At 38.2% G+C, this 22,043-nt stretch overlaps 2 protein-coding genes across 3 annotated transcripts in view; one reads left to right on the top strand and one right to left on the bottom strand.

The window, feature by feature from the left end:
- PPP4R4 (protein phosphatase 4 regulatory subunit 4) overlaps positions 1-10,729 on the top strand; it is a 55,963-nt gene extending 45,234 nt beyond the window's left edge. For both annotated transcript variants that reach the window (XM_054161888.1, XM_054161889.1), the window contains 7 exons: positions 155-196; positions 2,937-3,012; positions 3,509-3,589; positions 3,930-4,023; positions 4,448-4,518; positions 5,261-5,399; positions 9,417-10,729. In XM_054161888.1, coding sequence (XP_054017863.1) covers positions 155-196; positions 2,937-3,012; positions 3,509-3,589; positions 3,930-4,023; positions 4,448-4,518; positions 5,261-5,399; positions 9,417-9,441 — 528 coding nt within the window. In that variant the 3' untranslated portion in view covers positions 9,442-10,729. The remainder of the gene's footprint in view (positions 1-154; positions 197-2,936; positions 3,013-3,508; positions 3,590-3,929; positions 4,024-4,447; positions 4,519-5,260; positions 5,400-9,416) is intronic.
- Positions 10,730-12,733: 2,004 nt separating this feature from the next.
- Positions 12,734-17,981, bottom strand: SERPINA10 (serpin family A member 10). Its single transcript, XM_009907286.2, has 4 exons — positions 17,241-17,981; positions 15,533-15,806; positions 14,695-14,842; positions 12,734-12,990 (listed from the first exon to the last, which is right to left on the bottom strand). The coding sequence occupies exons 1-4, from the start codon at positions 17,947-17,949 to the stop codon at positions 12,799-12,801; spliced, it is 1,323 nt and encodes a 440-aa protein (XP_009905588.2). The 5' UTR covers positions 17,950-17,981; the 3' UTR covers positions 12,734-12,798.
- Between the last annotated feature and the right edge of the window lie 4,062 nt (positions 17,982-22,043).

Raw genomic sequence — 22,043 nt, 5'->3', positions numbered from 1 at the left:
TATGACACAAAAATACAAGCATAGGCTTCAAATGTTTTGGAAGAAAAGGCATGTTTAATTTTGAATACTACTATTCTAAGATTCTTATATGAATAGGTTTTTAACATGCTGTGCCTTAGCAAAATGATACATAATATTTTGATTTTCTTTACAGACAGTGTTAGAATTGGACAGAATGGAGATCTCTGTAGATGCTGTGAGTACTTACTGTCTTTAATACTTACCAAATACTTTTAATTTCCATTTTCATGTGGTTTCTTATTTTTATTGATTTTATTTTGAAGTTTCAGAAAGTATTTTACAAAAGCGATTTATTGGATCAAGAGAGACAAGAACGCTTTCTTTTGGAAATGGTATATTTTATCAATACAACCTGTCCTTTTTTTTAAAACAGTTTTCAGCTAAATTTTAATAAGGCAATAATTTTAAGGTTAGAAACATGCATATTCTGGAGATACTGTAATAGCTTCATAATCTGTGGTTTCATTTTACACTTCACAATGGGGTTAAGTCCTCCAAAGTAAAAAAACCCTCCCTTTTCTTTATTACCTAATTTTTGCTATATCAATTAGGTCAAACTGGAATTCCTTGAAAATTGCTTATACTTGATGCCTCTGTACTTCTAAAATCCAAGCCTTCAACACACCTAAAGTTGTGAATGTTATGAAATATATTTGAGGGAGCTTAGAAATTTTTCAGGTGTATATAACATAGTAAATTGAATAATGAAACACCTCAGAATACAGCTTCCATAGGCAAATAAATTAATGTCATAACTTCTTTTGTACCAAGGAAGCTGAAGGAGACTGTTTTACAAGATTTCCTGTTAGCCAGAAAAAGAAAAAAGAAAGGCAATTGGTAAGTGCAGCCTGGGGCAGGGTGACTTAGTGTCTGTTGTGTAGAGCAAAACCTGCCACAAATTACTTAAGATTTGGAAGAGAAGTCTGTAGAATATTTTTTCAATTAAAACTTCATCTTCAGTCATGACTCTAAGCAAAAGCTGAAGCAGGGATTTTATCATATAGCCTTCTAGATTTTCACACAGCCTAGATTAGATTACTGCAGTCCTCCGTTCTGCTGCCTACTCTCCAGCCTAATGTGGAAGAAGCTAAGAAGCCGATAGGATTTAGGAGAGGCTGAATTTCACCACCATGATTTTTCTGACTTGTAGTAATTGAGGTCCTCTATAGTGAACAAGAAGAGTTTCAAGACTGTTTAGAAGTGTCACCTTTTCCTCTTTGTGATTGCTACAGAGCCTCCATTTGTGGCCCACTTTGGTGTCAGTAAGTAGTTCAGGCCTTCTCTTTGGCAGCTGGTTTTCTGAATTCTGTGATACTTTCCTCATATACTTCCTGACACCTCCCATTAGCTAGAGTGAAAGGTTCAAGCTTTGTTCTCAGAACCTGCATAAACATATTCAAAGACATGAATTTACCTTTAGCAGTATTTAGGTAGATACAATTCATGTTGTTATAGTGAAAGCATTTAGGGCTGTGGTATCATACAGTCTTATTATAATATAGATTTTATATAGATGTTGGATTTTCCTTGTGCAATGCTTCCAGGACAAGATGTAAGCAGGCAAAGATGTTTATTACATTATACAGCAAATTTATATAGTCTATCAGAAGGCACATGTGTCACATCTCAATTGGTCATTTTCTACTGGCATGCATGTAATTGAGGCATAGAATAGGTCAAAATAACAAAACAATATTTTAACACATCCAACCAAATTCTGCCTAGTTTCTCTCCTTCAGTTACAATGTGTTTACATTACCCTCAGAGTCAAAACATAGCTTTCTCTAATCCGAGCAAAGGCAAATCTTCCCCATAGCCTTCCAAAGCCATCTGAAAACAAGCTCTTCCCACACAGTCTGTGTTATCATGCATTGTATGAGAAAACGGATTTTTACCCTGTTTGTGTAGCTAGAAAAGCACCAGTGTTTTATGATCTAGCCCATTTATATGGACTTGCCATCTGTATCACAAAGGTCTTGTTAAGCATTGCAAGAGAGGTATGCTTTTGAGGAACTGGAGATGTACACAGTGAATAACATCATGTTGCAGTCCCAAATAGTTGAGGAGCTATTGAACCTGGTTAAATGTATCTGACAGCTACAGATTTTAATACTGAATATGTTAATAAGTTTCCTTAATTTTAGTAATTGACTTAATTGAAATGATATTTCAGTGATGTTGACCTGAATTAATGACCTCTTTTTAAAAAAACAAAACAGCCCCCTCCCCCCCTCTTGGTTAGTAATTAGAATGAAATGAAAAAATAGTAGAAAAATTATCATTCACTTGCCAGTTTCATTATGAATATTGTATAGAAAATAATACTACATAGCTTTCTGAAGTTTGAGTGATATCTATTCACCAAGAATCCTGAAAGTATTGGCTTTTGAAATTATTGATGTAACTGTGTTAACACTGTCTTCTCTCTATGTTTGAGCTCTCGAAATCTGTCTTAAAGCTACCTAATATTGCAGAAAGGCAAATAAATTCCTTGGCTTTGTTTTGTGTAAAGGCTTTTCAATTGTAGATATTCATTTTAGACCTTTTAAAATGTTTGACTATGTGTGACACACTGTTACCATTTGGGAAGAATGCTTTGATTGATTTGGGCATTTGAATTAAAAATATTGGCAGCTCTATTACCAGGGTAGCTGTGTAGCACAAAAATTTTACATTTTTAGCTGCCAATGAGATTTAAATGAGAAATTCAACTGTGAGGTTCCTTCATGATTAAATTAACAGGTTTTGGTGTGATTTTTGTTTCATTGATTCTCTGAATATTCACTATATTCACTAATAGTAGGAGAGAATAGAAATTGACTGTTCGGTCATTTGGAAGCAATCTAGTTGAAAAACAAACATTTGTTTAGAGTAATACCTTAGAAAATTCTTCTTTTTTTTTTTTTTTTTAATAGGAACAATTAGAAAAGGAGAAACAGCAAAATGAAGGAAGATCTACAAACATTAATGATAAAATGTTTGACAAGAAGCGTAAGTTCAGGGTTTTGTTTACATGTTGCTTGTGCATGCGTTACTATTCTACAAAGGTAGAAGTGAAAGGAGAAGAAAACAGATGCATTTATGCAGTAAACAGTAGAGTTTTAGAAAGCAGCAATAAAACTTTTTTTCTCTAGATTTCTAAAATATTTATATAAAATAGTCTCATTTTAATAGAAGACTTTTGTCTTTATTAATAAAATACATGATGATTTTAGTTAGAATAGAATAGAATAGAATAGAATTAACCAGGTTGGAAGAGACCTTCGAGATCATCGTGTCCAACCCATCATCCAACACTACCCAATTAGTTCTCTAATATTTTTCATTGTGGGATGTAATGTAAGTACTTGCCTGTGGTATTTCTGAAGTGTTAGTAGCATTGGATTAAATATTGCTGCTTGCCCCAGGACTGTATTTTATTTCATCCTCTTTATTTATTTAAAATTAAGCTTCAAGAGAGAAGTATTTGTTTGTTTGTTTGTTTTAGGTAGAGACAGTAAAACATCATCAGTGTTGACAAAAAGTATCACTGTCTCTGTTCCAGGAAGCTCTTCCGGTACATCAGCAGGTAAGAACTCTTTAAAAAACTTCTGGGGAATGCTTTGATCTCATATCAGCAGGTTAAAACTCAGTAAAGCTACTGCTGGTATTTTTTTGGTGTCAAGTTTCACCTACTTCATCTAGGGAAGGAGATTTCACTCGTAAAACTGAATGTGTTTCTATGATTTTTATTTTTATTCTTCAGTACAGAAATAGGTGACATTAGGTTTATTTTTTGTTACTGAAGTATTTAAATTGGTTCCTTCAGTTAGCATAGGATGACAGAAAATTATGTTTAAAAGTGTTCCTAATTACTGTAGAATTACAATGATACCTATGTTAAAATTTTCTGCTACTTATAATTTTAGGCAAAGAAGACAAAAAATCCAAGTTGGTTCGAAGCCAGTCTTTCAGTACTCAAGCACTGCATCCAAAATACAGCAACATAGACAAGTGTCCTAAGTATCTTTGTCTTCATTGTTTACCACATAGGCATCTGTTTACCTAATAGACAACTGTTATGAAATTTTATGTACATGAATCTGTAAATGTAGTGATAAACTCACTGAATTGTGACCTAAAGAATCAACTTTCTGTTTTATTAAGATATATAATTTAGAACTGAGAGAAAAAAAATACCATTTTAAGGCATGTTGAGGCCTATAAGTTGTTAAACCCCGTTTAAGTTGATATAGGTCACCTTTTATCATATCTAAAAAAGATTTTTCAGTATGAACTGCTAGATCTAAATTCATAGGTCTCTTAAGGAAATTTCAGCATAACTGTCTCATTTAATTTTTTCACATGAACTTAAAAATTTACTTCTAACAGTATTAAACAGCTTGTTTGTGCAATTGACACACAATTCTTTTACTTTTTTTTTAAGTAAAATCTCTAATACAGGATATACATCCTCAATATCAGGAATGGGAAAGAGTTGTATGTTATCCTTTAGTGGTAAGTAGGTTATCGTATTGTATTTTACTTTTTTGGGGGGGGGGATGCTGAAAGTGTGGGGCCTGTTAGGCATACAGCAAGATACCATTTCCCTTAAGAACACAGAATAATGGATACACAATATGAGTGAGCAATTAAGTGCTACTCTAGTTTGGTTTTTTTAAATTTTCTTAGACTTTTGTTTAAAGTTACATTTAGTAGTGAAAGTAAAATTAGCTTAGCATTTCTTGATTGGCATTTTGGATGTCATAGAAAGATTGATATTGTAATTTGCCTCTACTCATTTTGCTTGAGGAAAGGGATGTTACATGTAACCCCTACTGAATTAGGGAGAGAAATTGCTATCTGGAAATGCCCCTCTCTCCATTTGCTGTTGAAGGAGATGAATTGCTTCCTAGAAAAACCTGTCTTTTTCTGTTTGCTATTTCTGTTAGCTTGCATGAAGTAGCTAAATTTTAAGTAGCTAAAGATGGGCCAATCAAATCTCACTGTTTTCATATCTTAAACGTGTTACTCTTCTTTTCCAAAATGTGTCTTCTATTTATTTTTATTTAGCATTTTCATAAAAATAATTGAAGAAACAGTAAGTTGAAACCATTTCCTTATAGAAAGCTAAACTTTTGGATTCTTGCCATAGGAAATCCACCACTGCTGTTGCAGGGGAAAATGGCTCATTCTGTTTACCCTCTGTGTATTTTTCTCAGACAAAATTATTTGGCTAAACTGCAGCTTTTTATTTCAGATGATTCATTACGGACTCATTCCACTGGTCATAGTGGGAATGGTACCTTACCTTCCAGTGCTGATTCTCGCAGCTTATTTAACTCAGCTGATCAAAAGAATAATGGAAACAAGGAGAGTCAGTCCAGAAGGATGAGCATGTAAGTGGTTGATGAGTTTAAGTCAAGCTTATGGGTAACATTTACAAAGGACATGGAAGCCATGTAAAATTAAGCCTATATTTATGATACTTCTACACTCAGGTTTTGAAATATGAAAATAGAAGGACAAAAATGTTATGTGTGCAATTGTAAGTGTTTTTAAGATTAAGCTCCCTTTTAATTAATCTCTGACATTGTTTCTTCTGCACGTGTTTGCATTCAGGTGGTACATTATGGGGAGGGTGGAGTGGGACAAAGTGAAGGTTGGTGCATTTGATATACAGTAACTACAACCATAGTGATTTAGCTGCCTCTAGTTGTAGAAGCAAGGTATGCAATGTTATATGATTTAGTTTTTCCTTTTCCTTCTTTTTATGTGCTTACATATGTTTATATATTATTGTGTAACAATTTCATGATGATTTTTGAGAGTTATGGTGAACTAGTACTGCTACTTGTTATTATGGCTGCCTTCTTTGGCTTACCTTAACCATTTAGACAAAATTAAATGCTAGGCATCTCCCTCAGACTGGTTTCCTTCCAAGTGTCAGCCTAAACTGTTGCATGTTTTGCAAGAACAAAATCCAAGATGAATTTATTTGCTCCTGTAAGAAAAGTGTAAGAGTCTTAAAAAACTGCTGTGATGTGTACTTAGTGAAATCTCTTTTGTAGCCAGTTCTCTGCTGAATCCTGTTACGCTATAACTTGTTCCAGTTTCCTTTCATGACACTACCTGTAATCTTAGGTGCTCAAACTGAGATTTTTCTTTGCTATCAGAGATTTGCTAGATCAGCCAAGACAGAAAGAAGCAAGGGAAGGAGAGAAATATATCAAGAGAGAGTCAAATATATCAAGGGAGATTGTTTGGGAAAGTAGACAAGTATAGCAGAAACTACTAGAAACTGAAAAGTATAGGGAAATTCAAAGTGGGCCTTGGAAATCTGAATAGGTATTACAGACCAAGGATAAAGAAGAGTCTGAGAATGTGAAGCTTTGACTTGCTGGTCCAAGATAATGGACTTAAGATTTGAAACTTGCACCAGAGAGGAAAGAGGAAATACCTTACACTGGTTTGCCAAGTATGAAGAGGAAGCAACAGCAATAGTGATCTCTTGAGAGGACCTTTTAGGTGAATTAACTATCCATATGAGCTCATATTTTCCACTTAACTAATTTTAGGTTCCTTTAAAAAAATGAACCAAACCCACTTTACTCACAGATATAAATTAATACTATTCCTAAAATGTAAAATAAAATGCTCGCTTATGTAAGAGATTAAGTTCTCTGAACAGCATACATTCAGCTATGTGTATGCATTAAAATATGATACAGTCTCTTGCTGTGTGATCACATAGGAGTTTTTCTACTGGAATTTTAGCACCTTTACTCTACAAGATAAATTTGCTCTGGAATTAAATCAAGCTTGCTTAACACTCTATTGTTTCTAAAACTGCATTGTCTTTGTGGAAAAGGTTGGAAGATAAGTAGAAATGAAGGTGGACTGTTTGTGTTCTCAGTGATTTCACAGCAGAAGTACCTCGAGGTGTCAAGTCAAATTACATTCTGCTCCCTGTTTTTTTTTGGAGTCTAATGCTTTCTCCTAAATATTACCTGAAGTATGATCATTTGGTGATCACTTACTTCAAAGTGCAGGATTTCAAGCCCAGCAGTTAGATTAATAGATGCACTGATCTTTTCAGCTATCTGTAAAGTAAATAAGACTTGTATCTTGAGCACATAACATACAGTGCTACATGCTTTCAAAAATTGTGTTCAAATCCCCATGTGCTTCCACCCCAATCACTGCATACCTCTGTTCCCTCTCTTTGAAACCAGAGAATTTGTTGAAATGCTGTGATTTTTTTTTAGCAACCATTGTATAAATTCTGCTTACTCACCAGTCTCACAAGCATTTGGGGAAAATACATTTATTAATATTCACAAAGCAGTTAGATACAAAGATTAGTTGGACATATTTTTTTACATCACATAAAAATTTTCCACATTTCAAAAGTTTTTCTGACTGTCATTTCAAATAAGGCTGATATCTTCTGTTTGAATACAAATGAGCAGAAAAAGCCTCACACAGAACAGCTTGTATCTTTGTCTTCAGGCAGGAAAGCAGAATGTAAGAGACTCAACTCACAGTCACAATGTGCCATTCCCAAGTGAATAGCTTAGCAGCAGACTACTTGAAAGTAGGTATCTGATCAAACACAATGATCTGGTTATTCTCTCTGGTTCACAAAGTCCCTGAACTGTATAGTGTCAGAAGCCAAGAGGATATACTAGGGCAAGAAAAACATTTTTGGGGAATGAAGAGCAGGCTTAAAGGATGACCTACATTTAGTTCTGAATGTTTTGAATGTTTTAATCTTCCGTGTTCTTGTGGGAAAATGCCTCCCTCAAGCTTGTATAATGTCTGCTGCATTGTAGATTCAATTTCTCTTTTGTAATCTGGCCCAAAACTTAATTGTTTTCAAAATGGAGCAGCTCCTTAAGGAGAGATTAAGAGATACAGATACAGGAATGATCGATGGTAAATGTATTCATCTACATAACCTTGTTGACCACAGATGGTCAGGTGTACCTCTTTTATCTTTATTTTGTTCAGGAAGGCAGTCCTGGTGCTAAATAGACACATACTAAAATGCAAAAAATGTCCGTTTCAAGGAAACATTCTTTTTGAGATTGAATAAAAAACCCCCACTGATATCCAAATATATATAGGCAGTTGATGGAAATAACTCATTTTGAGAAAATAATTTAAAAATTGTACAATGAGTGGTGCAGTTGAATAGATGCTCATGAATGAGGGTCACCCTCTGTGGACTCACCAAGGCAGAAAATTTGTCAGAAAAGAATGAGTATATAATAGTATATACTTAGACCATATCATCATGTAAATTAACATATGTGCTAGTTAGCGATTACTCAGGTATCTTCATTCTGGCAAGTCCTAACTTTTAGATTATTGGCTCTGCAACATGAGTAAGGTGGCTTCTACTATCTTTCTTTTTCTAAGTAATTATATGTGCTTTTGAAGAGTGGAAAACTGAGCAGTACTACATTGTTTAATGATTTAAATACCAACAGATATAATTAATGTTTGTAAGTTTAAAGTGATGCATATTTTAACATAAAAATGATTGAATTACTTAAGTGTAATCTTCTCCGTAAATACAGTCTGCTGATTATTGGCAAATGGTCACTTTTGACAATGTATGTGGTTTGCAGGGATGAAGAATTTCTGATGTCATACAATCCTGTTGCTCCAGGGTTTTTTTCAAACCCCGAAGTTACTTTGTTGGAAATCTGAGGTTTTTTCTCATGAGTTCAAACATTTTGTCTGTCCTGTTTCAGGGATATGTATGCCAATTAAAATACTCACTCATTTTGAAGATAATGTAGAAGTAACAAAAGAAAAAAAACCAACTCAGTAAATACTGATCCAGTGCTCACAAGCAGGTGACAAGATAATGATAGTTAACTTCAGTGTAATTTTCAGGATTTTAGTAGTACTAGGCAGTAGAAAATGCAAGAATTATGCTAAAGATGCATCCCTGTAACTTAAAGAGATGAATACCTGCTTCAAGCACCTGTAGGAACTGGAAAGAATCACAAAGAGCTCTGGTTGAATATTTTATCCCACAAGAGTCCTTAAGTCAATTTACAGAGCAAATGCACTTTTCTGATTTTCTGCTAAAGAATTAACCATGACTGCTTGTACTACCTTACCCATCTCATTGAGAGGAGTCTGTACATGTGGGTTGAAAGGAAAGGCTCCGCCACCACACTACATGACCTGTAAGAAACTTAATGCAGTATTCCCTTACTGTGAAGAATGCCCTCAGAATTGTCCATTTGGCTTTCTCAGTGGGCTCAGTAAAGCAGACAGTAATTTTTGAAGTCCAGCTGCTAAGAATTCCATGAAAATGTTGCACACAACAATGTATTATGTTTTGGTATTTAATAATATAGCAACAACATATTGTCTGTTTCTTATTTTGTATGAAGAAAAAACAGAAAATCAAACGCTTAGATCTTCTGGGAGAAAAAAAGAAGGGAACCAGAAACTGGTGGAAGCAACATTCTGGTGTGAAAAAGTGGGAGCAGCAGATGGGACTCTCTAATGCCTGGAGTGAATAAAATGCATCTTACAATGTTAAAACTTTTAAACTTTTTAATAAAATCCCAAGCTGTAAAATACGTTCCGATAAGTAATGTAATGGTTGCAGAATTCTAACGTTGTAGTGAAATGTTATGAAATACAACTTCAGCTCTGTGCTCTTAACTGCTGCAGCTAAAGAGAGGATTTTGTTTCCTTCAATTATGCCTTTATAGTATAAATTCTTGGATTTAGAATGCACATATCCATTACTTAATTGGCTTATTTACAATTTTTAGCAATTCTTAGCACCCATGTTTTATGCAAGGAGTAGAAGGAATTGTTATGAATAATGAAAATAAAAAGCCACATTTTAAAGAACCTTCAAACCTAATTCAGGACCAAAGTCCAGAACCATTGATTAGTCTGTATAAAACATAACCTTCAATAGCATTGTGCTGTGAATTTGGAAGTAATGTTTTTATGAATATTAAGTAAAGTTCATAAAAATCCTGTGTAAGTTTCAAAGCAATCTAAAAGCAGTGTCTCCAAATGATATAAAAAGCCCTCTTATTTCACAAGTTTTGTTGTATCAATAATTGTTTTAATTTTTAGTATTTCAGATTGTATTTTTCTCTTGAATAATTTATAATGCTGAATCTAGTTTTTAACCAGCTGCTATTGCAAGCTATCGTGCTTCAGCGATGTCATCTGCATTTGTTTGTATTAATGCAAATGTTTCTATCGAAGTTTGTCTGTGGAAAACATGCAATTCCATTTAAGAAAAAAATATGTATATTTATGCCAATACTTGAGATAGAGCCTATGAAGCTATTGTCAGCTTCTCTATTTCAAAATGGGAGCAGCATAAATATATTGATGTAAGAAATATGTGGTTTTTAGACTTTACTGTTGTATGATAAAGATGATCTGATCTGTGAATGCATATGCGTGTGTGGTTACTTTTTATAATGTAAAAATGCAAATGATGATTTACTCAAAATAAAGCCTAGGACAATGCTATACATGCATGTTCTTGAAAAAACAATTCTCAGGGTATCTTTTATATTTAAAATAAAAAAATTTACCTATAGAAGGTATTTATTTTACATAATAACAATGCTAGATGTATTCTGTCATCTGTGAAATACAAAATGTGTCTTTGTATTTAGCAGTGTTTAACTGTCTGAATTCTTAAGTTACACTGCATCTGGATTTAGGTATGTTCAGTCACAGGCATCGTTCAGGTTCTGTAGAAACACAAAGTTTTCAGTTCTGCAGCCTGTAAATCAGGGATTTCTTTAAAATCTTTGCATTATGCATAATGATGTTTAGCGTGCAGTACTGATGCAGATACATGGATGACCTGTGCTGGCTCCTCCCAAGTTCTGCTTTTGTCTCATTCATGAATCAGATACTACCAGTTCCCCAAGGAACAAGTAACTCAACATGACAGCTCTGCTGCTGACCCATGGGCCAGAGGAGACTGCTTAGCCTGTTCTCAGTCTGACTTCTACCAGGGACCAAACTCAGCACAGCAGTACCAAGCTTGCAGAAGACACTCAAAACTGTGTTTGACCCACAGATGCCTTTACTAGAACAATGCAGAACAACCAGTAAGCCAAGAAACTTGAATCCAAGCTATTTCCCCCCTTAGTAAGCAGGTAATGAGTTCAGGGTACGGTCTGTAATTTTTTTTTTCTGACTGGCTATATTTGTCTGTTGTTTTTAAACTGGTTAATTTACTTAATGCTGGTAACACATGCTCCACTCAATAACACTGCTATGTATTAAACTCCTGCTACGTAATCTTTCAGTGCTCTATTTAGGTGGTTCTTTGGTCTACACATCTTCCTTGTACAAACTTCTGGAGCCTGTGCATACTTTCATCAGTCCTTCACACTACAGATCTCCATCCCAGCAGTCTTTTTTGGGCTGCTTGCTTCTGGGTTACTTCTGCTGGATAGCAGCAATAGTTTTGAACCCATTGTAGCAACTGGTTTTTACCTGCAATTCAGAGTAACAGCTGGAGGTCAATTGTACAGTTACAATTGTGTGGTCCTCTACAACAACATTCATCCTGTTAATCATTTAGGAGTAAGGAGTGATGCTCTTTCTGGGTACGTTCATGCTGCAGTGTGGAGTTTAGGTTCATACCCCTTCATAGTCTAGTCATATACCAGAGTCTGCCTGCTAAATCCTTTGGTGAGTGGCCTACACAACAAATGTCTGGGTGCTGTAGGCAACTGAAGAAATTCTTTAGAGATCTTTACCAGTTTTATCCTGTAATGTATCTTGTATATTCTCTTCTAGAAGCATCTGTCTGTATGCTTTTGCTGATAGAAGAGTTAAATGATTCTATGATTTTGAAAACTTCTGCCCCCTTTTGGGCAGCTATTTTGAGGAGACCATGAGCAATCAGAATAGCAAGTAAATCTGTAAGTTACATAGAGCTAGAAGTAGCTTTTTGTGTTGTTTCATACTTTATATTTAGGACACTGATGCTAATTAAAATTTGCTATATGTTAAGGGTCTTGCTGTTCTGAAGATTCTGCCCTCCTTCAATAAAGTGAATCGTATGCTGGAAATATTTTTCTGAGACATTTTGGCAACACTTTTTGGATTTTAGGATCAACTCTGAATAGAATTATTCCACTTTTATGAAGGTATGTTTTTGCCTATCAAAGTCTGTCTTAGTTCAGGCATAGAGCATGTTACATAGTTCAGCCTGATATCTAGATAATCGTACATGCAGAAATGTTGGGTTTAGAAGCTGATCTTGATGTTACAAAGTAGTACAAATGCAGATTCTCCAGGTTCTAGACTTATTTCGTGTTCAATAGAAAGAATATTTTAAAAGCAGCACATCATGTACCCTTAGAAAATGAGGGTATTTTTGAGATTTTGAATAAACACTTGGAAGAGGTCACACTCCAGACAATGCAAACTCATTGCAGACTCAGTTTAATTTCTACAGTAACAATGATCTCTAGACAGAGGCTGTAAGTTCTTTTTCAGAGCTTGATCCCACTTCTGGTTTTGTAAGTGGCAAAATTCTGCTAATATTGAGGTCACTAGGCTCATTGCAACAGTAGAAAATGTTGAGGAATATCAAGCTACAGCATTTTGGAATGCACTTACTGAATATTTTGGCATATGAATCTCTGATGTTCATTCAGCCTTGTCACTAAAACTTTGGGGTTTGAAAGTTCAATTCTGTGTTGTTTTTTTTTTTCTTTTAATTTGCATGGTAGATTTTACAAGACACAGGATAGACAGTGTTAACTTTGTTCACATTTCTGTTGGATCAACCACCCTGCCAATGAACAGTAATGTTTTAAAAGTTTCTTCAAAGATCATAAAAAGGAATGGTCGGTCTGCTTTGATGATGGGAGGCACTGTGAATGCAGTTATTTCTGACCCACTTGCTGCTGCAGCCTCAGTTCCTTCTTCATCCACTTCAATTACTGCCTTTTGGACAACCTGAAATGTAATGCAGAAATAAAGTAGTGGTGGGCATAAATACTAACACAAAAAATGTTTTTCAAAGTGTAAGACATGAAGTTGAAGTGGACTTCTATTAAGGGTAAAAAAATTAGGTCCGTGGATTCTGGCTCAGTGTTAAACTGGTATACCCATAAGCTCTCTGCCAAACTGTTAGTACAGCCACCACCACAACAGTGCTTAGGAGTGAGGATGTTAGTTCAGGTGTCATTGTGTTTTTCCACATTTCTGAGCACAGGCCTCACTTAGAGATTTTGTTCTTGCACCTGGTAGCATGAAGCAACTATTACATTTGTAGAGTACTCATCTTTGATATTTAACTGTAAAAGAGAGAGTTTTTCAAAAGTGGGAGATGTTTTTGTCAGTCACAAACACTGACTGGGTGGATATGCCATTTGCAGCTGAGTGCTTAGGCAAATGTACCAGTCTTGGACTTTTTCCTGTGTATTTCTCATTTGCACATTTGGCAGTACTAACTATGTACAGCAATGAAGTACAATGCTGGATTGGTCTGAGGACCTTTCCTTCCCACTGAAAAAGCAGCCTGACATGATCTGATTCCTTTCCCTTTTTGTTCTTTGAGCCTGCATATACTACTTAATACTTCCCCTCTATTTGGTGTGTATTGGTGAACTGCCTAGTCAGCTAGTGCATTCCCAGCTCCCAAACTCCTAGGAATGATTTTTGTAAAGACATTTGAAGGGCTTCAGCACTGTTGAGCTCTCTGCTAACTGTTCTTAAATAATGAGGCTGGCTATCATGATTCACAGGCACAGGATGCTCCTCTGGCACTTCATAGCTGATGAACATATTGCTTCTAGTGTCAGTTAGCTGCTACTATTTGTGTGATTCTTTTTTTTTTCATCATAACAGAATAGAGTTAACTGCTGCGAATCATCATGGAATACTTGTATGATCAAGGGGAAGGGAGAAAAGTGCTGTAGCTTGACATTGCACTTCCCAACTGAAAATCACTGCCATTTTGTCCAGTAAATGTTTATTCTTAGGATGTTACAATTTCCTATAAAAGTTGTTTTGTTGAGTCAGACTTGTAACAGCAGCACCAGTAGCTTAGAAGATTCTTTTTGATAGGGTACAAATCCATGAGGGAAGGATGGAAACAAGATAGAGGCAGGCTCATTTCAGTCATGCCCAGTGACAGGACCAGAGTTGAATGGGCACCAGCTGAAGCATAACAGGTTCCCTCTGAGCATCAGGAAACACTTCTGCGCTGTGAGGGTGACAGCACTGCTACAGATTGCCCATAGAAGTTGTGGATTCTCTCCTGCTTAGACACACTGAAAACCTGTGGTACTCAGCAACTGACTTGTGGTGATCATGCTTGAGCAGGATGGTTACAGCATTAGAATGCTAGGCGTTGGAAGGTGCCTCTGGAGATCATCTACTCCAACCCCATTGCTATGCAGGTATGCCTAGACCAAGTTGCACAGGAATGTATCTAGATGGGTTTTGAAAGTCTCCAGAAGAGACTCCACAACTTCTTTGGGCAGCCTGTTCCTTTGGGTTGGACCAGATGACCTCCAAAGGTGTGCAGATTGCATATACTTGGAAAACTAGTTCCTTTCCTATTAGTGTTGTTAGAAGTGCATATGCCATAGTATCTTGGCTGGACTATTTACATACTACTGGAATTCAAATAGCAAATAATTTTAGAAGGCTTACCTGTGAAACTGCGACGTATCCTTGCTCTGTGAGATGACTAAGATCTGCTGTATGTGTAAAGAGTTTTTTCATTCCAAGAGCATGAAGCAATTTCTTCATTTTGTATTTTTGCTCTAGTTTGAACTTTGGAAATGAAATGTCCACTTTTCTGCATGGAGGGGAAAAAAAATCAATGCAAAATTCAGCTGTATAGATCAGTTGACTGCTGAAATGCACCTCAGTCAGGAATGAAGCTTTACATAGAAAAATAAGGGGTAAAACCTAAATAATCTCTGCTGGAACATAGGTTGGCAGAATATCATCTCTGATCTGTTGACTGCCAAAGATCCTAGAAATAATTTCCTTCTCTGCATAAAATTCTTCTGGCAGTACTTACAGTGCGTAGATACCAGGGTGACACACTGGTTTATTGATCAGTGAAAATGTATCTGATTTTAGCCATTACTTCACATTTCCACTGACAGTAAAGGTTTAATAAATACACTGTGTATCTACATTTATTCTGCTCTGTGTCTGGCAGTGCACAATTTAAAATTTAAGGAGAGAGAAGGCCTATGGAAGAATTTGGAAAGACTAGATTGACTATACCTGCAGAGGGACAGACGTTTCTAAGTGAGCTGGCCAACTTGTCACCTCAGAGTAGAAGATTTCCCCTGCCATTAAAAGGTATTTAGGATGGGCTGTTAAGCCAGTAAAGGATCCCTGCTCTGAAGATACTGATGCCACAGAATTGACAGCATGTGAAAAGGGTTAGGAAAGCCAGATAATATTTGTTGTGCTTTCTTGGTTTGTATCAATTGACAAAGAAGACATTAAGGCCAAAGTGTCAAAGCAATACCTGGTTTTCATGTTTCCAAGCCAGGATTCCACAAGCTCCATAGTCAAATGGTCTTCAAGTGAAATGTAATCTCCCTCCTTTTCTGGGATGACAACTAGCATGTGGGCTTTCCCTTTGTAGGGTAGCTTTATCACAGTGCATCTTAAATTCTCATCAAAAGTTGAATTAACTTTATCTGACTTGAACATCATGGGTACCTGTACGCTTCTGTACTTGTTTATGTGGAAAGTCTCCATTTCTGTGAATTTGGGGTTAAAAGGATAAACCCATTTGCCTGAAGAAAGAAAGAAAATAATTATGTGCATTCAAGCTTGTTCAGAAAAATGTTCAGAAGTTCAGTATATTTTCTATATCTAGCTGATGTGGATGTCAGTTGTGTCTGGGATAAGTAGATGACAATTGCAGTACATTTAGTGTATGTGCTTTACTTTTTTGGCATCAGGAAAAGGTAGTAAGTCACAAAATAAACTCCTCCATTTGTAAGGAAGGAAAGGAAATCTTTTTCTAAGGTTGATTAGTTGCCAGTGAAGTTCAGAACTGATACCCTTTATGTTAATTGAATGCCATATGAGCATTACTAACATAACACCTTCTCCGGGATCCTCTACCAGTTGTTCAACATCCTGTTTTTAAATTAATTACACAATCTTCTAGATGGGGATTCAGCAGTCCACTGACTTCTAAGGTGCACTGGAATATAACCTCTTCTGTAATAATGATTCTGTTCTCTACCATTGCTCTCAAACATAGCCACATCCATTAATATTTTTTCTCCAATTTTCTAGCAGGGAAAGTAATCTTGCCATTGGACTTTTGTGAGAATAAACATAGTCCCTAGAGGCTGTATGGCTGAGGGGTTATTTTCTGTTCTCATGTGTGCATTTATTTTAGCGGGGTTTCCATGGAGGACATCTGCTGAATGCTTTGGCCTAGAGTAGTGACTGTGACTGTGGGTATTCTACACAGCATTCCTCTTGTTCCTCTTGTCACACTAACTCTTTGTCTTTGCTTTTTACCTGACTGGGTGTCTCTGGCTTCTGTATGGCTGTTTCAGAGAAAAGGGTGGGCTATGGCTCCCTGTTATTGGCAGGACCTTCTTTTGGAGTCCCTTATCTATCTTCTAAGCCAGTAGTCAGAAAGACCCTAACGACAGAAAAAGCAGCATAAGATATTTGTCAATAGCGGACTTCTCCACAAAACAATCTCTGTCCTTCACAGCTGTATTTTCCCCCCCCACACCTTGTAAGGTAAAATAATGGCATACATTAGTTACTACAGGAAAAAAGATTCTTGACTTAAATAGAATTGTTTCACTGTCATGATTTTGTGCAAAATCAGTCAATGATTTTTATGCCCAGTGCCCAGTATTCAAAAGACTCTGACAGTTTTTCATTTTAATTGGAGAATGAAAATTAAACATCCTTTTAATAATGGAAAGGGATTATTTGGAGATGGATTGACTTAGGTTGATGCAGAGCTTTTTGTTCTCTTTGAGGCTCTATTGCATAGAAGAAAGTACAGAATAATTGTGGTTCCCTATCATGAAAAATAATACTCTATTAAATACGATTAACAGAAGAAAGTGCATCTAGATAGGGACATGGGGAAAACAGCCTTGAATTCATTTAAACTTCTCCTAATGTAACTGAAGACAGAATGCTGATTCTTCTAATAAATAATAATTTTGCAAAATAAAGCAAACAGTTACCTTTAAAGATAATGTAGTCCACAAGCAGCAGTTTATTATGGCGGTCAAGCTCTTCAAAAAGCTCTGAGATTTTTCCTTTAGTCCTTTTGTTAATGTTTTGATTTATGACAGACTTTGCCTGTGTAGAGTTTTGAAAGTCCACTCTCAGAAATTCCATATCAAAGTACTCTTTTGATAAATTGAGGAAAGATTCCTTGAGTTTGAAGTCTTTTTGGATGAAAGAAAGAGTACCTTCCACAAGGAGAAGTTCTTCATTCATTGTAATGTTATCTTTCAGTTGTTTAAACAAAGCTGGTAAATGATGGTCATCTACTCTGTCCTTGAAGGCATGGAGGTTTAGACTTTTTACTATTTGTCTGTATGTTTCCCCTTTAGCTGCCAGCATATATGTGGTCATGAGAGCTGACACAGAAAGGGGAGAGAAGATTACGTTGTTATCATGTGTCATAGCAATTTTTCTGTAGAGGTTAAATCCAAAATTTGCAGTCTTTTCAGTGTAGTTGTAAAGAGTGAAGTCTTCAAGACCTTGGTCTTCAAAAGGTTTAGAGATATTTTTATGATGATGCCATTCTTCAGAAATATTAACGTTTTTATTTATTTGCAAGAAATTATTCTCTTTGTCCTTCCTTGGAATTTTAGGTTTGATGCTAGCCTTGATGGTTTCCACACATATTTCGCTTAAGAGAAGTAGGTAAATTCCTGTTTTCATGTTGACATCCAGTAACAAGCTCTTTTTTTCCTAGTGAAAAAAAAAAGGAGAAAGGAAAAAAATAAAATGAAAAAGGGCATCACAATGACTTTTTGGTTTATTCTTCTATTCATAATACACAAGGTCATAGACATAAAGAGGCAATCTTTTTGGGTCTTCAGTGTATATACCCCAAAACTGAGATCTGTTTACTATCTGAAAGATCAGATTTAGGTCAGTGAAAGAAGTTTCCAATGTCATTAAATGAATCCAGAAGAAATATCATGATCTTCTGGTATTGGTGGTTCATGTCAGAAGTATTTCACTGATTTTCCCTTGCTAACTTTCACTCCTGTTATCTCTAAGCACATGAATTGCAAGCAGGCATGTGGTGAAAATCACACACTTGCCTTTCATAACTTCGTTTCACTTTCCATCCTTCTGCTATAGGTTGTTTAATACTACCATTCAGATCATTCTCCTAACTACATGCCATAGGATTTCCTCTTCTGTTATGATTCACTGTCAAACAAATGCTGAAGCAGATTTGTCACTGATGACTCCTGCCTGAAAATACCATGTTTCAATATCAAAGTTAATTCAGGGTCTCTCATCTGTCCAACAAAGTATTTGGAGAACTGGACACATCTTACAAAAGATACAGAGTGTTGTGATCAATGTTACCTAGTGCTGTTCCCCAGGGGTCAGTACTGGGTCCAGTTTTGTTCAATGTATTCATCAACTACCTAGATGAAGGAACAATACATAGAATACATAGAATACATAGAATAAACCAGGTTGGAAGAGACCTTCAAGATCATCGCGTCCAACCCATCACCAATCCAACACCGCCCAAGCAACTAACCCACAGCACCAAGCACCCTGTCAAGTCTTCTCCTAAAAACCTCCAGTGATGGCGACTCCACCACCTCCCCAGGCAGCCCATTCCAATGTGCAATCACTCTTTCTGTATAGAACTTTTTTCTAACATCCAGCCTGAACCTCCCCTGGCGCAGCCTGAGACTGTGTCCTCTTGTTCTGGTACTGCTTGCCTGGGAGAAGAGACCAACATCTGTCTGTCTACAACCTCCCTTCAGATAGTTGTAGAGAGTAATAAGGTCACCCCTGAGTCTCCTCTTCTCCAGGCTAAGCAACCCCAGCTCCCTCAGCCTCTCCTCGTAGGGCTTATGTTCCAAACCCCTCACCAACTTTGTTGCTCTTCTCTGGACTCGTTCCAGCAAGTCAACATCCTTCCTAAACTGAGGGGCCCAGAACTGGACACAGTACTCAAGGTGCGGCCTAACCAGTGCAGTGTACAGGGGCAGAATGACCTCCCTGCTCCTGCTGGCCACACTGTTCCTGATGCAGGCCAGGATGCCATTGGCCCTCTTAGCTGCCTGGGCACACTGCAGGCTCATGTTCAGTCTACCGTCGACCAGCACCCCCAGGTCCCTCTCAGCCTGACTGCTCTCCAGCCACTCTGACCCCAGCCTGTAGCTCTGCATGGGGTTGCTGTGGCCAATGTGCAGAACCCGGCACTTGGATGTGTTAAATCTCATGCCGTTGGACTCTGCCCATCTGTCCAGCCTGTCGAGGTCCCTCTGCAGAGCCTCTCTACCCTCCAGCAGATCAACTCCTGCGCCCAGCTTGGTGTCGTCAGCAAATTTACTGATGATGGACTCGATGCCCTCGTCCAGATCATCAATAAAGATGTTAAAGAGCATGGGGCCCAGCACTGATCCCTGGGGCACACCACTGGTGACTGGCTGCCAGCTGGATGTGGCACCATTCACTACCACTCTCTGGGCTCGGCCCTCCAGCCAGTTCCTAACCCATCGCAGTGTGGTCCCATCCAAGCCATGGGCTGACAGCTTGGCCAGGAGCTTGCTATGGGGAACGGTGTCAAAGGCCTTGCTGAGGTCCAGGTAGACTACATCCACAGGCCTCCCCACATCCACCAGGCGGGTCACCTGATCATAGAAGGAGATCAGGTTGGTCAGGCAGGACCTGCCCTTCCTAAACCCATGCTGGCTGGGCCTGATCCCTTGGCCATCCTCTAAGTGTTGTGTGATTGCACTCAGGATGACCTGCTCCATAATCTTTCCTGGTACTGAGGTCAGGCTGACAGGCCTGTAATTCCCTGGCTCATCCAACCGGCCCTTCTTGTGGATGGGTACCACGTTGGCCAGCTTCCAGTCAGCTGGGATCTCTCCAGTGAGCCAGGACTGATGAAAAATAATGGAGAGTGGTTTGGCCAGCTCATCTGCCAGCTCTCTCAGCACCCTAGGATGGATCCCATCTGGTCCCATGGACTTGTGGGGGTCCAAGCTGCTGAGGAGAGCTCCTATCACTTGCTCATGGAACAAAGGGAAACCATGCAGCTCCCTGGCTCCCTCTGCCAGTTCTGCAGGCCAGCTGTCTGGTAGACGTTCTTTCCAGGTAGTAAAAACTGAGGTAAAGAAGGTGTTAAGTACCTCTGCCTTTTCCTCATCCTGTGTTACAACATTTCCTTCTATGTCAACCAAGGAGTGGAGGATGTCCCTGCCCTTCCTCTTGCTATTAATATATTTATAGAAGGACTTTTTGTTGTCCTTCACATCAGAGGCCAGTTTAAGTTCCAAATATGCTTTTGCCTCCCTAATTTTCCTCCTACATGCCCTAGCAACCTCTTTAAACATTCCATGGGTTGCCTCACCTTTCTTCCAAAGATGATACACCCTCTTTTTTTCCCTTAGTTCAATTAAAAGTTCATTACACAGCCAGGCTGGCCGTCTGCCCCGGCGGCTCCTCTTCCGGCACATTGGCACAGCCTGCTCCTGAGCCTTCATCAGCTCTTTCTTGAAGCAGGTCCAGCCCTCCTGGACCCCTTTATTTTTAAGGGCTTTCTCCCAAGGAACCCTCTGAATTGTTTCCTTGAGCAACCTGAAGTCCGCCCTCCGGAAGTCCAGAGTGGAGGTCTTCTTGCTGGCCCTCTTAGCTTGACTGAATACTGAAAATTCTATTATTTCATGGTCACTGGCCCCTAAACAGCCTCCGACCACCACATCACCCACCAGCCCTTCCCTGTTGGTGAAGAGGAGGTCAAGCAAAGCCTTGCCCCTGGTAGGCTCACGCAGCACCTGGGATAAGAAGCTGTCCTCCATGCAGTCTAAGAACCTCCTAGACTGCCTCCTCTCTGCTGTGTTGAGATCCCAGCAGATGTCAGGCAGGTTGAAGTCGCCCATAAGGACAAGGTCAGGAGATCTTGAGACAGCCTTAAGCTGTCTATAGAATGCTTCATCGACATCATCCTCCTGGTTGGGTGGTCTATAACAAAGTGTACTCGCAGCAAATTTGCTGGATACAAAACTGGGAGGAGTGTCTGACACATCAGAAGGCTGTGCTGCAATTCAGCAAGACCTGGACAGGCTGGGAAGCTGGGCAGAAGTGAACCTCATGAAGTTCAACAAGGGCAAGTGTAGAGTCCTGCAGCTGGGGAGGAGTAAGTCCATGCATCAGTAGGGCTTGACCTGTTGGAAAGCAGCTCTGTGAGGAATCTGGGAATGCTAGTGATCAAGAAGTTCACCATGAGCTAGCAATGTGCCCTTGTGGCCGAGAAGGCCAAGGGTATTCTGGAGTGTATTAAGAAGACAGTGGCCAGCAGTGGGACAAGGGGCAACAGGTACAAATGAGAGCACAGGAGGTTTCACTTGAACTTAAACTTCCGTACTTTGTGGGTGATGGAGCACTTGAAAGCCTGCCCAGAAAGGTGGTGGAGTCTCCTCTGGAGACTTCCAAAACCCATCTGGACATGTTCCTGTGCAATCTGATCTAGGTGAACCTGCACTAGCAGGGGCGCTAGACTAGATGATCTTCAGAGATCCCTTCCAACCCCTACCATTCTATGATTCTAAGGCCTCAGGTGAACTTTAGCATCACGCATTGCTTGTGTAAATTTCCACATGCGAATGCACTTCTCAAGTGTAAAATGCAAATATGCTTATTATTCATCTTTCCATCAAATGTCTTTCACATGTAGTAGCGTTGGGATTGCATCCATTGCTTGTTATGGAAAAAATGTGAATGGCCATGATCTTTGGTGTCACATTTTCCCATTGTAAATTGAACAAGATGTT

This window comes from Dryobates pubescens, chromosome 5 (assembly GCF_014839835.1).
Source record: "Dryobates pubescens isolate bDryPub1 chromosome 5, bDryPub1.pri, whole genome shotgun sequence".
NCBI lineage: Eukaryota > Metazoa > Chordata > Aves > Piciformes > Picidae > Dryobates > Dryobates pubescens.
Note: the sequence above shows the minus strand (reverse complement) of the source record. Positions and strands in the feature narration are given on the sequence as shown.

Bases quoted from the DNA above. Each gene is read 5' to 3' on its own strand.
- SERPINA10 (XM_009907286.2), bottom strand. From the start codon at position 17,949: ATGAAAACAGGAATTTACCTACTTCTCTTAAGCGAAATATGTGTGGAA. The intron at 14,843-15,532 runs GTATTGCTTTGA...CCCTCCATGCAG, and splicing joins CTTGGAAACATGAAAACCAG to AAAAGTGGACATTTCATTTC. The intron at 12,991-14,694 runs GTAAGCCTTCTA...ATTACATTTCAG, and splicing joins GATACGTCGCAGTTTCACAG to GTTGTCCAAAAGGCAGTAAT.